Source organism: Panthera leo, chromosome B3 (genome assembly GCF_018350215.1).
Source record: "Panthera leo isolate Ple1 chromosome B3, P.leo_Ple1_pat1.1, whole genome shotgun sequence".
In the NCBI taxonomy this organism is placed as follows: Eukaryota; Metazoa; Chordata; class Mammalia; order Carnivora; family Felidae; genus Panthera; species Panthera leo.
The window spans coordinates 86,148,379-86,163,956 of record NC_056684.1 but is presented as its reverse complement, the minus strand read 5'-3'; the positions used below and the strand labels follow the sequence as shown (position 1 = coordinate 86,163,956).

Below are 15,578 nucleotides of genomic sequence, written 5' to 3'. Positions count from 1 at the left end.
CAGAAAAGGCAAAGAAAGAAGCTCTAAATGACATGTTTTAGAAAATGTCTATAATATAATTTAGGCAACCATTAAATTGGGTAAATTAACGAAAATTGGTAATAAGTATTAGTAAAATGATGTAGATTTTAGAAATGGCTCCATTATTTTAAAATTGCATTAAAAAGTTTAGATATAGAAGTTCCTGTTTTTGCATATCCTCCCTCCCCTATTTCTGGGCTCCTATGATTTAACATTTACCACCAAAGAAAAGCATACTTGGAAAAGATAATACAGAAACTTAACAAATTTATTACAAAATTGTCCCAAACTTCAGAGTTCAATGAAACTGCTACATTCATGGAGAGATATTTAGAACATTGCATTTTTTACAGGAAAAAAATAAACATATATCAAAAAACTATTTCTACACACATTTAAATAGTATAAGTTAAAAGGATGGTATGGTATAGTAATTTTGAAATATATATAGTTAATGGGTCTCAAAGGAGTAATGTCCACTTGGATTCACATTTCAGTAAAGACAAATACTTTCACCTTTTATTTTTTTTCTCCCAAAATAACTCAACAGTTTTCAAATATCCTGCTTCATAAAAGCTGGTTCTACATAAACTCTGAAGACAATAATCTTTTTTTACTCAATTAAAGAACATAGTAAAAAGTTTAAGGTAACAAAATTCTTACACTTTTTTATGATCATGTAAAAGTATCAGAAAGGCATTTAACCATCAGTTATTGGTTGGCTAAGTATCATTTTTAAGGAAACCATATGTAGTGAGAAACATTTACCTTAATATTGTTCTTTTTAGATGAAATCAGGCTAAGTGCTATTTATGGCAGTTTTCAAAGAAGATTCAACTTAAATCCTTATAAATTTCCTAATTAATTTATTAAACTCAATAATTTAAAATGTGAAAAGATACGTGAAAATTAAACATTTATATTACTAGATTACTGGAAGCTCTTACAAAAAACCAAAATTTAGATCCCAAGGTTATAAATACCCTTCTTTTGTTCCAAAGAACTACATATGATTAGGAAGAAAACAACAGTGTAGGCAGGTTACCTAACTTGTATGTTCAAAATAATTAACGCAACAAAGTGTATGGAATGTCTATGTGATACCTGTAAGCGTTTTTTTTCAGGCACTGAAAATTATTACTTTAAAGAGAGACAAATGAAGAGTCTGAATGTTTTAAATTAACATCTTTCTAGAGAATACAGTTAAGGTAGTTGTATTTAGTCAAATATTAAATTTCCTTGTTAATTAAAATTTTTAAAAAATAAAATTTTCTGATCAAAGCCTATACCAAGTCCTTTCCACATTAATTTAGCATTACAACTATAAATGATGCATGTGACTGCCCTTAGAAGTACATAATGTATAGTGATTTATCATTTTGCTGATGAGCGAATCTGAATCATGTTTTGGTTTAAGTGTGCCAGGTCTGACACGCAGGGCATGAGGCTTAGTCAACCACTTAGCATTTATTTGGATCTCAATTTTGCTTTATTATTATCCTTTAATTATCCTCAATTTTGCTCTATGATTATCCTTTGTAAGTACAGTGATAAACGGTCACTAAAGAGACCACTAAGAGAGAAAACTAAAACTTTAACAAAAATGAGCAAAGGGTTAATTTGTGATTTGAAAAATTACATACAGACAAGTAACTTTCAATATAAACATGAGGCTGGAAAGTGAAAAGGCTAATATTTATATTTCTCTGTTTGTATTTCTTTAAAAGTTTCAGGAAGTACTTGTCACAGATATCAAAGATTAACTACATCAAAATTTAATCTCAACTAGATTACTTACAGCAGAGATCTGCAAACTTTCTGTAAAGAGTCATATGGTATTTTAGACTTCGCTGCATGTTCTGTGCTGCAGCTACTAAATGCTACCTATGTAGACAAAGCATCCAAAGATAATATGTAAATGAACAGGTGTGGCTGTGCTCCAATAAAACTTTATTTACAAAACCAACTGAAAGGATGGATGTGCACCATAGGTCCTTACTTTGCTCATCCCTGATGTAGAGCACTGAAAAATGAGACCAGACCTTTGATGTTAAAACTGTAAGTGCCAACTATGACATATTTTTCTCAGCTGGATCATTCAATATCCATTTGAAAACTAACCACCAAAAAGAATGGATTTCAGAAAATAAAATTCAGTCTCATATCACTTACTGTATTACTTAAGAAAACATAAATATTAGACTACCTTTTAGAAAACTACTAAAATTACCTTTTAGAAAAAAGAAGACAATTTGAAACAGGTAAACCAGGCTTTCTATTTTCTATATAAAATTACCTGTCAGAGGTTTAAGGTTTACTAGCAGTATATATAACATATAAAGCTTTACTGGTTTAATAAAGACGGAAAGTAATAGTTGATTTTATATAAAATACAGCTGACAAACTATAAATTATTTATCATTAACAGGAGATTTACAATTATACAAAAGAATCTCAACCTTTTGGAAACTAAATTATGCTTACAACAGTCTAACTAGACATAATCATGATAATTAGTAAGAATTTTGCTGAAGTAAATGTCCATGGGCTCAAGTTTCAATTGATTTCCTATACAGTGCATATTCTGACTGACACCCTTGCACTCTAAGTAAAAAGACCCCTACATGAAATGTCACATTTCTTGATTTATCCCTAGATCAGTCAATATCATGTCTTCTGAACCTATAGTCATTCACCTTGTTCAGTGGGAAGCAGCTAAACTTTAACCTCAAATGATAAAAAGAACTAGTGATCAGCTAATCAAAAACCTCGGAATTTGTTTTTATTCTCTCTCATTTTTACACAGGGCTACCTTAATATGTTAAAAAAAAAAAAATACCCTGAAGAGACTGAACACAATATCATGATCTCAAAAGTTGGAATATACATACACAAACATGTCTATATTAGTATGTAAATTTTAGTCATTTTAACTTGAATCCTTTTTACTTTTTTCCTAGTTTTGGATAAAAGTGAAAAAGAAAAAAACACTGAAGATTCAGGGCAGGGGAAAGCAGAAGTGGCAGAATATAAGCCAAGACAGACATCACAGAAAGATAGAAGTAGATCAAAACTGGCAAAGATGAAAGAGAAAAGACAAGGAATTTGAAGACTACAGGAAGCAAGAAATAAGGAGTTAAAACAAAAAGAGATGTGAAATAATGTATATTATTTCAACCTATAACTCACTGCCTCCAAATATGCCTTTCAGTCAAGCAAAGATCAATTATAAATTGATTCTACCTTAATAAGGATTCCATCTAAAATGCACAATTGAGGGGTGCCTGGGTGGCTCAATCAGTTGAGCATCTGTCCTCAGCTCAGGTCATGATCTCACAGCTCATGAGTTCACCCTGCATCAGGCTCTGTGCTGACAGCTCAGAGCCTGGAGCCTGCTTCTGGGTCCCCCTATCTCTCTGCCCCTTTCTGTCTCTTAATCTCTTCCTCCTCTCTCAAAAATAAATAAACATTAAAAAATAAAATAAAATAAATAAAAGGCACGTTTTAAAGTTCAGAACTACAGGGGCGCCTGGGTGGCTCAGTCGGTTGAGCGTCCGACTTCAGCTCAGGTCACGATCTCACGGTTCGTGAGTTCGAGCCCCGCGTCGGGCTCTGGGCTGATGGCTCAGAGCCTGGAGCCTGCTTCCGATTCTGTGTCTCCCTCTCTCTCTGCCCCTCCCCCATTCATGCTCTGTCTCTCTCTGTCTCAAAAATAAATAAACATTAAAAAAAAAATTTTTTTTAAGTTCAGAACTACAGCCCTCAATTGAGTAGAAAGGAACAGCCACAGTGACACTTAAAACTATGCTGACATACTATTCTTTTGTTGTTGTACTTCCTTCTTATGTATGATTTTTCTTGGACTATGATACTATAGGAGCTGACTACAAACTGTGCCTAAGAACCAACAATTATTCATACCAATTAATATTTTAAGTATTTATGAAGTTATTTATTTAATGTCTATCTTCTCAACTAAACTAGAACCTTAATGCTGTGTTCTGAGCAACCTGACACATAGTACATATTCAATAAATATTTACTGAATGGACTAAATAATTAAAAGAAAAGGCTTGGGATTGAGTGTTTTACTTTTTGCCTTCTAATACAAATGCTACAAAGAATAAAATGAAAAAGTCTCTGCCTCAAAGAATCCTAATTTCAATGTATTATAATAAAAATATATATACAAATTAAAGTAGACAATGAAAGGTAAAAAAAAAAAAATAGGGAAGAAAAATAGGCTCAATTAAGATCCATAAATTAAAGAGAGAAAATGAACAAAACTAAAAGACCAAATTAACAGAGGCTCTGAGGAAGAAGTTTTGATTTGGATATGTGGGCAGATGTTTGTGCCACTGGTCAGGGCAGGGGATTAAGGGAGAATAAGGTTTTAAAAATGAATAAAGTTCCATTTGAGATGTGCTAAGTTTGAGTTGCCTGTGTAAATCTGAGATAGACAAGTCCTACAATGTGTAACTGACTTTGACTCTTTGGGCAAGTCATCAACCAGTCAGAATTTTTTCACCTATAAAGCACAAATGTCACCTACCTTGAGGAATTGTGACGTTGTATATAAAAAACTGATTTGTTACCTTTGGGGTATGATTTTCATTTTTGAAAAAAAACAAAATCTATTTAGAAGCAAATTTCATCAATAAAATTGGTAATTAACCTACATAATAAGATCTACAGTTATGAATTACAAGTAAATACAGCACTGTGCAGCAGTTGATAAGCTGAATGAAATAGTACTTGCAAATCCCCAAAGAGTTCTGAAGTTATTATAAGAGTATTACTGAAATAAGAAAGGTATCTACTTTGAAAAGTTGTGTGTAAAAACATTTGGTCCTGCAAGTGTTTTTATAGATATAAACAAACTGATTTTAAAAGGCAAATGGAAAAACAAAGGTACTAGAATAGCCAAAAAACAATTCTGTAATAAAAGAGCAAAATTAGAAGGTTAATATTATCTGATTTCAGACACTATAAAGATTCAATAATAAAGACTACGTGATATTGGCAAAGGGATAGATTGCTTAAATCAATGGAAGAGAAAATAAAGTCCAGAAATTAACCCACACTAATAGAGTAAACTGAGTTTTTGACAAAGTGCCAAGAAAATTTCAGAGAAATGATGGCATTTTCAACAAATGGTGCTGGAAAAATGAATGTCCATACGCCAAAAAAAAAAAAAACCCAAAAAACAACAACAAAAAAACCCTAAACACCTCCACAAGTACCACATCTCTCACACAAAAATTAACTTAAAATAAATCACAGATCTAAATGTAAAACATGAAATTTATAGCTTCTAGAAGAAAACAAAGGATCTCAAAAAAGCTGTGTGACCTTATATAGGGCAATGAGTTTTATGTTCAATACCAAAAGTACAATCCATGAAAGGAAAAACAAAAATCAATAAATTGAATTTCATCACAATTTAAAAATTATGTTTTGCTAAATACAACATTAAGATAACAAAGAAACATTCACTGCTGATGGGAATGTAAAATGGTATAACACAGCCACCCTGGAAGAGAGCTTGGAAGTTTCTTCTAAAGTTAACAAAGATTTAACATCTGCTCCAGCAATTACATTACTAGGTTTGACCAACTAGTTTGAAAGCATATGTCCACGCAAAACCTGTATGCAAATGCTAAAAGCAATGTAATTCAAAATTGCCAGTAATTAGAAAAAAAAATCACCAGGATGTAAGAGGATCCTAGCATAGTATGCAGACTATGAAAAAAAGCCTGACTATCTTACATAACCTCACCTAAGGGTGTAGAGGGGAAAAAAGAAGAGCCAACCCAAGTAACTTGGTACTTTGACTGAAACCTGTCAGATTAAAGGCTAAAGGAACTATACATAAACAGTGCCCTCTGGTAGGTAAAGTTGTTTCTCATAGGGGTATGGGTTAATGATACTGAAAGAGTTACAACATATACAGGGGTAGAACAAATAAGGAAATGGAGAGTGGAGGATGGAAACCAGGTTTCCTATTGTTGGAGAGGAAATTACACATAAGAAAAAGGAGAAAGCCAGAGTGAACTATGTGGTACTGGATTAGAATAAGAGAAGTCAGTATGAATTCAGATTTAGCTTAATAAAGATACAGATGGATACATAAATAATTTCAGATATGTGTATATATATCAGTTAGTATACATATATATCCTAGCTCTTTCTGTTTACTGGGCCTAGAAGTAGTCAGACCCAATAACAATGAGCACACCCAGCATCCAGATCTTGGTTTCTAATACCATTTTCCAATAAAAGGAATAAGGCCCCTCGGAAGAATGGCTAATTCTAGGGATGGGGCACATCCCTATACATCTCTAGAAGACATAACCGAGAGGCATCTTGAGGTGCCAGAGATTAGGAAAAGTGTTTAAAAATCAAAAGGATGGGGACATGTCAAAGGGATATAGAGGCCAACTGGAAGAGTTGCCAATGGCCAAGCTGGAATACTTTAAACAACACAGTATTAGATTATAACCCAAAGTATTAAAGAAGTATCAATGAGTCTATACTAACATAAACAAATAGATGAGGGGGAAGAGATAAATCTCCTGTACTGAAAAATTACAAATAATTTATGTAGATAGTATCCCTAAAGAAAGTAGAGCTCAATTAACCTCTCAGCCCACATCTCTTATAACCACCTGAGTATGGGCCACACTTCAGTAATCTGCTTCAAAGAATATGAAAGAAGAATGTTGGTAAGTAACTTTACAGTGGAGAAACACGGCAAACACTACCTATACTAGGTGATCAAGATTAACATAACTGGTGTTAAGTCATGTTGATAGCATAATTTTGAAATAATATGATGAGAATGGCACTTCAGTCTTGTACTCTTTGTCCCCCCAAAAGACAATACTTTAGTCTAATCATGAGAAAAAATTCAAAAAACCCAAACTGAGTAACATTCTATAAAATGCCTGAACAATAGTCCTGAAAACTGTCAAATCATCAAAAACAAAACAAGGGAAGTCTGAGGAAATGTGATTAGAGTAGGCAAAGGAGTCATACCAACTAAATGTATATGGGATCTTGGATATGGGAACTTGGAACATAAAAAGGACATGAGAAAAATTAGTAAAATCTAAATAAAGTGTGGAGTTTAGTTAATAATTATGTAACAATGTTGCTTTCTCCCCTGTGACATATGTACCATAATAATGTAAGCTGTTAACAATAAAGGAAACTGGATGATGGTTAATGGAAACTCCCTGTACTATCTTTGCAACTTTTCTATAAATCTAAAAAGTATTCTGGGGGCACCTGGGTGGCTCAGTTGGTTAAGCATCCAACTTCAGCTCAGGTCACGATCAAATGGTTTTGGAGTTCAAGCCCCGTATCAGCCTCTGTGCTGACAGCTCCGAGCCTGGAGCCTGCTTCGGATTCTATCTCCCTCTCTCAGCCCCTCTCCCACTTGCACACTGTCTTTCTGTGTCTCTCAAAAATAAATAAACATTGAGAAAAATTTTTTTAAAAAGTACTCTAAAATAAGAGGTCTGTTGGGATAAGATAAAAAAGAAGATCAGTCAAGTTAGTGTAGTAAAATCTGAACAGACATCTGTTTATTCCATCATACAACCACATGACAGAAAAAAAAATTAATCAAACAGTAAAGAAAGTAGGACATCACATAGTAATTTTTTAAGATTTTATTTTAAAGTTTATTTATTTTCAGAGACAGAAAGAGAGAGAATCCCAAGCAGGCTCCATACTGTCAGTGCAGAGCCCATCGTGTGGCTCAATCTCATGAACCATGAGATCATGACCTGAGCTGAAATCAAGAGTCAGATGCTTAACAGACAGAACCACCCAGGGACTATCACAAAGTAATTTTTTAAAGCAGGGTAGAGAAATGATGATTTTGGTCAAATAGACCTAACTTTTCCTTTTACACATAAAAACAGGTATGGAGAAAAGGAGTGAGCTCACCAAATCCTGAGACTTCCACTAATACACAACTTGGAAATAACCTAAAAGACCAATGAGTTGATTAGACAGCCCAGAGAAAAGTAAAATCCTTCCTGAATAGAAGCCTGTGTTACTGAAGAATCTTTACAAAGGAAGCAAGAAGCACAAGGGCTGCCACTTTCTACTACACTGGTAGAACAAATAAAAGCTTCAAAGTAATACTCCATGGAATCAGGATTTACACAAAACCAGGCAGAATGAACCCTTGGTATACTGCAACACACCAAACGAAATCCCATAAGCAGAGAACAGAACCTCCAATAAAAGGGTATACATCCCCAGGGAGATCTTCCCAATCTCTATTCCGCCTACCACGTTGCCAGAGGGCTATATAGACAGGTGGCCAAAAAGCAGTACCTTGCCAAGAAACTGCAGCTCTGAGGAGAAGACAAATAGATTTCAAACAATGTGAAATGTTTATGAAGGAAAATTCACTTGCACTATATCAGAACACAGAAAAGTTCTTGACAATGTATGCATGAGCAAGATGAAGAGAAATGACATGGCAATTCTAAATATACACTACAAATACATAAGAAAAAAAGGATCATAACAGGCACCAGGGTAACTCAGGTGGCTTAGTGTCTAACTCTTGATCTCTGCTCACGTCATGATCTCACGGTTCATGAGATCGAGCTCTACACAGAGAGTGTGGAGCCTGCTTGGGATTCTTTCCCTCCCTCTCTCTCTCTCTCTCTGCCCCACCCCCACTCATACTCTCTCTCAAAACGAATAAATGAAATTAAAAAAGATCATAATATAAAAAATAACATAAACCAAGAGAAAGAAAATCTTCCTGCCAATGGTTGGTATTTTATTATTTATTTATTTTTAAATGTTTATTTTGATAGGTGGGGAGGGGCAGAAGGAGAGGGAGACAAAAATCTCAAGCAGGCTCCAGGCTCAGCACAGAGTCTGACATAAGGCTTGATCCCATGACCATGAGATCAAGACCTGAGCCAAAATCAAGAGTGGGATGCTTAACCAACAGAGCCACCAGGAACCTCCAATGGTTGGTATTTTAAAAGAACATAAGAACATGAATTCGATAAAATAAAGTTCATGGAGAAAATGCCAAAACATAAAGTGAATGAAAAGGGAAGTTGAAAACTTAAGGAAACGTACTGAGAACCATAACCAAACAAATAAGTAAAAATTTAATAAATGAACTATAAAACACAGGGATAGGAATAGTGACAATTGGAACTACTAATATAAAGAAAAATTGTGAGATTATCACAGTGAATACAGAGAAAAAAAGAGGGATACAAATAATTATTGAACAGATAATACATAAAGACAAAAATGCCCCATTACAAGAATAACTATAGTCTCTAAAACAACCTAACAAATAGAATACAAAATTCACAAATCTAAAATTTCCATGAACTAAAAGAAGAATCAAATAGTTCCTAGAGAGGCATGCTGTGGGTCTCCAAAATGTTATTAAAGAACAATCAACACAAACATCATGATTAAGTTCTACTTCAAGAACAAAGAATCCTTTAGGTATCCAGGCAGGAAAAAACAACAAACAAACAAAACAAAAACACAAGCCAAAAGTAAGTGAGGAAAAAAAACCTGTGACCTGACTTCTTTTTAGACAAACTAGTGTCACAAGATGGACTTTTTTACATTGCATAGAGTCAAAAAAAAAAAAAAAAAAAATTAACCCAATAATTTTATTCAGAACCAATTTGAATATAAGGGTAACACAAAGCCAGTCTGAAGCATACTGAATCTAAGAATAAAGTACTTATTAGCCCTTCCTCAAAAAACTGACAGTGAAATTCAGTTACCAAGGAATTCCCCAAAATAAAGAAATCAGGTGTAAAAACATCATGTATGACAAAAGTTGTAGTAATGATTATTCAATACTTTTAAATACAAAATCAAAATTAAATAAAAGGAAATTTGGCTACCAAATCTAATACAGCTTTCATAAATATTTTAAAACTAGAATTTATAAAGACAAAGTAAAAAAGAGTTTAAAACTTATTTCATAGCTGAAAGTCAAAGGATATTGTTTAATCACTGCATGTTTCAAAAAATTGAAAAGAAGAATTGATGCTTCCAATACCTTAATGTTTTTCAGTCTCTTTTCTTACATTCCGAAGGATCTTTGGGGAATTAATATATCTTATTGTAAGAAAACTTTGGGGCACCTGGGTGGCTCAGTTGGTTAAGCAACTGACTTCAGCTCAGGTCATAATCTCTCAGTTCATGAGTTCGAGCCCCATATCAGGCTCTGTGCTGACAGCTTGGAGCTTGGAGCCTGGAGCCTGTTTCAGATTCTGTGTCTCCCTCTCTCTCTGCCTCTCTCCCGCTCAGGCTCTATCTGTCTCTCTCTCTCAAAAATAAATAAACATTTTTTAAAAAATTAAAAAAAAAAAAGAAAACTTTGCATGAAGTTCAAAAATTTCTTTAGTTTCACTTCAATTGATTATTACTCCTAAATTCAAGTAACACATAGCACGAGCTATGAGTCAGGTACTTCTCAATATTTACTAAATCATTTAGTTCTTATAACAACTTATACAAAGTAGGCAATATTTACCCATTTTGTTGACAAAAAAACTGAGTCCAGAGACTCTGAGTAATTTGTCCACTGCTGTACAGCTAGGAAGTAAAAAAGCCATGATTCAAATACAAATGCCTGGATCTGGAATCTGTGCTGTTAACCTTTACATTATATTGTCTCTCAAATAAAATAGTAATGTAAAGAATGATTTGATTTTTATCAAATTAATACTACGTATACATCCATTTAACTACCAACCACTCATTCTTGTAGATGATAGTGTTTAACTATATAAGTAAAGAGAAATGTTTGGGATAATGCTTCTCTATTAATAAAAAATAGCTATTTGGGAGTAGGCAGTGGGGAATTCAGATGATTTTTTTTTTTTTTTTGGTTTATGTCTATTATTCAATGAGTTTAATGTCTTTTAAGGAGTGTCTATCAGTCTTCAAAAAAAAAAATGAAGCGATTAATCTGAACAAAACACAAACCACATTACCTAATCACAACTTGAACACTGTCATGTTAATTATTTAATGACTTTTTGTCTCCCTAATGAACAATGTTTTAATTAGTACTTTACTGTAATCCTCCATGGAGTCTAGCACAGTGTTGGGCAGAGCAAACACTCAATAAGTATATTGATGGATCATCATAAAATATTACATTACTACATTGTACCTATCTTACAAGTAACATATTTCTAGATACTCTAGGGCCTTTACCTACTTCTGACTCTTTAAAGTAGCATCATTTATATTATCAGGGAGCTTGAAGAAAAACAGAATCTTAAGTTCCACTCCAGACTTACTGAATGAGAATGAGCATTTTAACAAGATTTCCCAAGTGACTGAAGTCACATTAAAATTGGAAAATTACTTATTTCTAGAACATTGTTTATCTAAGTGTGGTCCATTATTTACCTATGTCAGAGTCACCTGGTGCTTGTTAAAAATGTAGATTCTCAGGAGCACCTGGGTGGCTCAATGGGTTAAGCATCCAACTCTTGATTTCAGCTCAGGTCATGATCTCACATCAAGATTTATGAGTTTGAGCCCTGCAAAGGGCTCTTTCCTGACAAGGCAGAGCCTGCTTGGGCTTCTCTGTCTCTCTCTCTCTCCCTCTTTCAGTCTCTCTCTCTCTCTCTCTCATAAAAATAAATAAATAAATACTGGAAAAAAGTGTAAATTCTCAGGCTCCACCTTATTTCAGGTGTCATTAAAGTTTATGACACACCTAATAAAGTCAAAATTAGTAAAGAATAGGAATGAGCATATTAAGCAGAGAGCAGTGAAAAAACCCACACATTTGAAATAAATCAAGAAAGCGATAATAAGAGAGGGAAGAGGCATCACAAAGGAAGATCCAGTAAGGATATCAACAATAGACTATGAAAGTAAAGAAAGTAATTGTACAGAGTACATTCTTCTTCTCTCTTTTTTTTTTTTTTTGGTGACTATTATTCCTGACATGCAAACTACTACACAGCATGTCAAAAGTTTCAGAAAGACTGTGGGGATATTGAATTTACTAGTGTACCATATAAGAATCAGTAACTTTCTGAGTATGTACTACCACAAAATGCATGCATTTTATAAATGCTCCAAAAGTCACAAATAGTTTCAAATGTATACATACACTTTTAGAGACATTTCCATATGCTTCACTCGTGCAATTGCTTCATCTCTCTCCTCATTGGCTAACTGCAGTCGAGACATAATAGCTTCATCACGTTCCCTCTGTGCAAAATACACTTCTTCAACCAGAGCTACCAAAATATATAATCCATAATTAATTAGAGAAAATAAAAAATGCCACTTTTAGCAAAAGTAAAAAGCAAAATTAATTTTATTTTACTAATTAAGTCAATTAATCACTTGAAAAGCCATTATTTTTAAAAGCTACTGCAAAATTGAGATATATTTCCTACCTGTAGAAACACAAATTAAAGAGGTCAAACAATAACAAATACTGGGAGCTTGTGAAATAAAGGTAACTCACACGTATACTGCAGACAGGTGTACATATTTCTACAGCCATCTGAAGAGCAATTTGGCAATATTTATTACAGTTTAAGATTTGCCTAGCCTATAACCTGGAACTCTTCTTTTTGGTATGCAGCCTAGAGAAATTCTTGCACATGAGCACAAGAAAACATATATTAAAATGCTTATTGTAGCATTATGTTATACCAAAAACTTAGAAATAACCCAAATGTCCAATAACAGGAGCAGGGATAAATAAATTACTAAAATGGAATATGATACAACATTTAAAATCAATTAGCTATGGACATAGAGACACATTTCAAAAATAAAATTGTGGCAAAAATTGCGAGGTGCAAGGCAAAACAACTCTATTATTTATGGACAAACACAATTAGTAAAAATATTAAAACAAGCATGGAAATGATAATCAACAAATTCAGGATAATACTTATCTCAGTAGCACAGTGGAAGAAAAGCAAAGAAAATGGGACCAAGGAAAAGCAAACAGGGGCAGGGCTGTGCTCTTTAGCACTGCATATCTCCAGGGAGCACCATTTATATAGATTATAATACAAATAGCATCATCTAGATTTGTGCAGCACTATATAGGAAGCTTTGATGTTACCTGAAATTGTCATTTCTCAAGCATAATTTCTACCTGAAATCTTATTTAACTTTTAAAATATCACTGCAATGTTAGACAAAAAGGGGCTTAAATACCTAGGTCACTAAACCAAATTTTATTTACACTGTCAAATCACAAAATAAACTTAGAAAAGAGGTTTGAAATATTCTTTTAGTTCACAAAGCATTTGGTTTTTGCTAACATTTGTTATAGATTAATGCATAATCAAGAATTATTTTTGTATTATTTAAATTATAAGTGGTAGAAAAGAAACAAACCCTGAGAATAAGTCACCTATACCTTTTCCATAATAGAATATAAAATGGAACATATAATGGCAAAGCTAAAGTCAAAACTATGTCCAAGAAGGTGATCCTATGGGAAGAGAAATACATTCATCCATCCATTCATTCACTCACTCACATTCATTTAATCTTTCATCAAATATTATCAAATTCCTGTGACAGTCATCCATCCAATTTTAAGTAATATGACTAATGGTCTAAGAGTTATTACCATTCTGGAGATGTATACATTCTATTACAGAAAGACAGACAGTAGAGAGAAAAAAGGCCCAAAAATAAATAGATTTAGAGAGATAAACAGATGGTAGTAAAGGCTTTGAAGGAAAATAAGGGTGTGTGAGAGAGAAAAAGAGTGATTTGGCAGATGGGAAAAGAATAAACTAATTTAGAAAGGGTGGCCAGAAAAGAGCTTTTCAAATAAATGACATTTCAGCACATGCAAATAAAAGAATAGAAGCTATATATGTATATATTTGAAAGCAGACTAAGCAGAAGAAAAAGTAACACAAAGGCCCTGAAAGTACTACAGTAACGGCATCAAGGACAATGTACCCGGAACACAGTGAGAGACAGTGAGAGTTCTGAAAGATCACACTGGGCCTTGTAATCCATTGCAAGGATTTCAGATATCATCTAAACTGTGATGGTAGCCACTGGAGTGTTCTGACCAGGGAAATGACAGCATCACATTTCTGGTTTCTAGGTGAGAAATAGTCTGGACATGGGCAAGTGTAGATGCAGAGACCAGTTAGGAGAATACAGGAATAGCCGAAGCAAGAATTCACACGAATAACCCATGTAAAAGGTCCATTCCCTGAAAGTTTAAGCTGCCTAGAAGTAAATATATGTGCCATCCTAGAGTTTAGATATTACACTAAAGGATCTCTAGAATGGGAACAATTTGATCATATCTGTGCATGATTTATTGATTAATGAGAGAAAGAGGGCATGGGGTGGGGGGGGGGGGGAGAGAGAGAGAGAATCCTAAGCAGGCTCCATGCTCAGCATGGAACCCAAGGCAGGGCTGATCCCAAGACCCTGGGACCATGACCTGAGCTGAAATCAAGAGTTGGACATTCAACTGAATGAACCACCCAGGGCTCCAGATCTGTACTTTAGAAGGAAACTCCTACTAATAAGCATACAAAGGAAGACGCAGGGGTCAGTGGAAAGTTGCAGTTTGGATTGCATGTGTCCCCTGACCCAATCTTACATTATGTGTAACAGTCCAGATAGGAAATAATGAAATCTTGAACTACAGCATTCTTAATAAAATTAAAAAGAAAATGGATTCAATTCATAACAAAAAGGGTAAAATAATAGAACCAAAGAATTAAAGCATGTACTGAATAAATTTTAGAGAACAGAAAAATAGAGAACAGGTGACCTCACTAAAGCCATCTCTCAATCTATCAGTAGTATGAGCTTAAAACCTTATGATAAACAGGTTACTCTTCTCACTACTGCTACACAGGTTTCAAAGCAAAGAAGTTCTCAGCCTGGCATTCAAGGAAAACCAGAGTATAATTCTGGCTTATCTTCCCAGCATCACCTACCACCATTTCCCTCTAGGACAATATTATATAAAATACAGGTTGTGAAACATGTTTTTAAGTTATGTATCATTTTAATGTATATTACAAAAACAGAGCTGGCACATTAGACCTATAATTTCTCCTAGTGGCATTTAATTTCACGTCTAATTAAATTTTGAATTTCTCTAAGTTACCCAAACACACTGTTGAGCCAGATGCCATAGAAAAGTAACTTTCTGGGGCACCTGGGTGGCTCAGTAGGTTAAGTGTCCGACTTCAGCTCAGGTCATGATCTCTCGGTCTGTGAGTTCGAGCCCCACATCAGGCTCTGTGCTGACAGCTCAGAGTCTGGAGCCTGCTTCGGATCCTATGTCTCCCCCTCTTGCCCCACCTCTGCTCGTGCTCGGTCACCCTTTGTCTTTCAAAAATTGAATAAATGAAACAAAAATTAAAAAAAAAGAAAAGTAACTTTCTATTATTTCATTTAAAGTTCAAAAACACAAAAGAATGACCTAGTTATTAAACTTAGGCTAATGATTACCTTTTGGAGGGCACCTGGGTGGCTCAGTCGGTTAAGCATTCAACTTG

At 34.2% G+C, this 15,578-nt stretch overlaps 1 protein-coding gene across 8 annotated transcripts in view; it reads right to left on the bottom strand.

Moving 5' to 3' along the window:
- Positions 1–15,578, bottom strand: part of MIPOL1 (mirror-image polydactyly 1) — a 320,926-nt gene that overhangs the window by 204,290 nt on the left and 101,058 nt on the right. For all 8 annotated transcript variants that reach the window (XR_006203778.1, XR_006203777.1, XM_042943011.1 and 5 more), the window contains exon 7: positions 12,176–12,305. Coding sequence is in view for 6 of the 8 variants with exons in the window: in XM_042943011.1 (XP_042798945.1) it covers positions 12,176–12,305 (130 nt within the window). In the remaining 2 variants the exon portion in view is untranslated. The remainder of the gene's footprint in view (positions 1–12,175; positions 12,306–15,578) is intronic.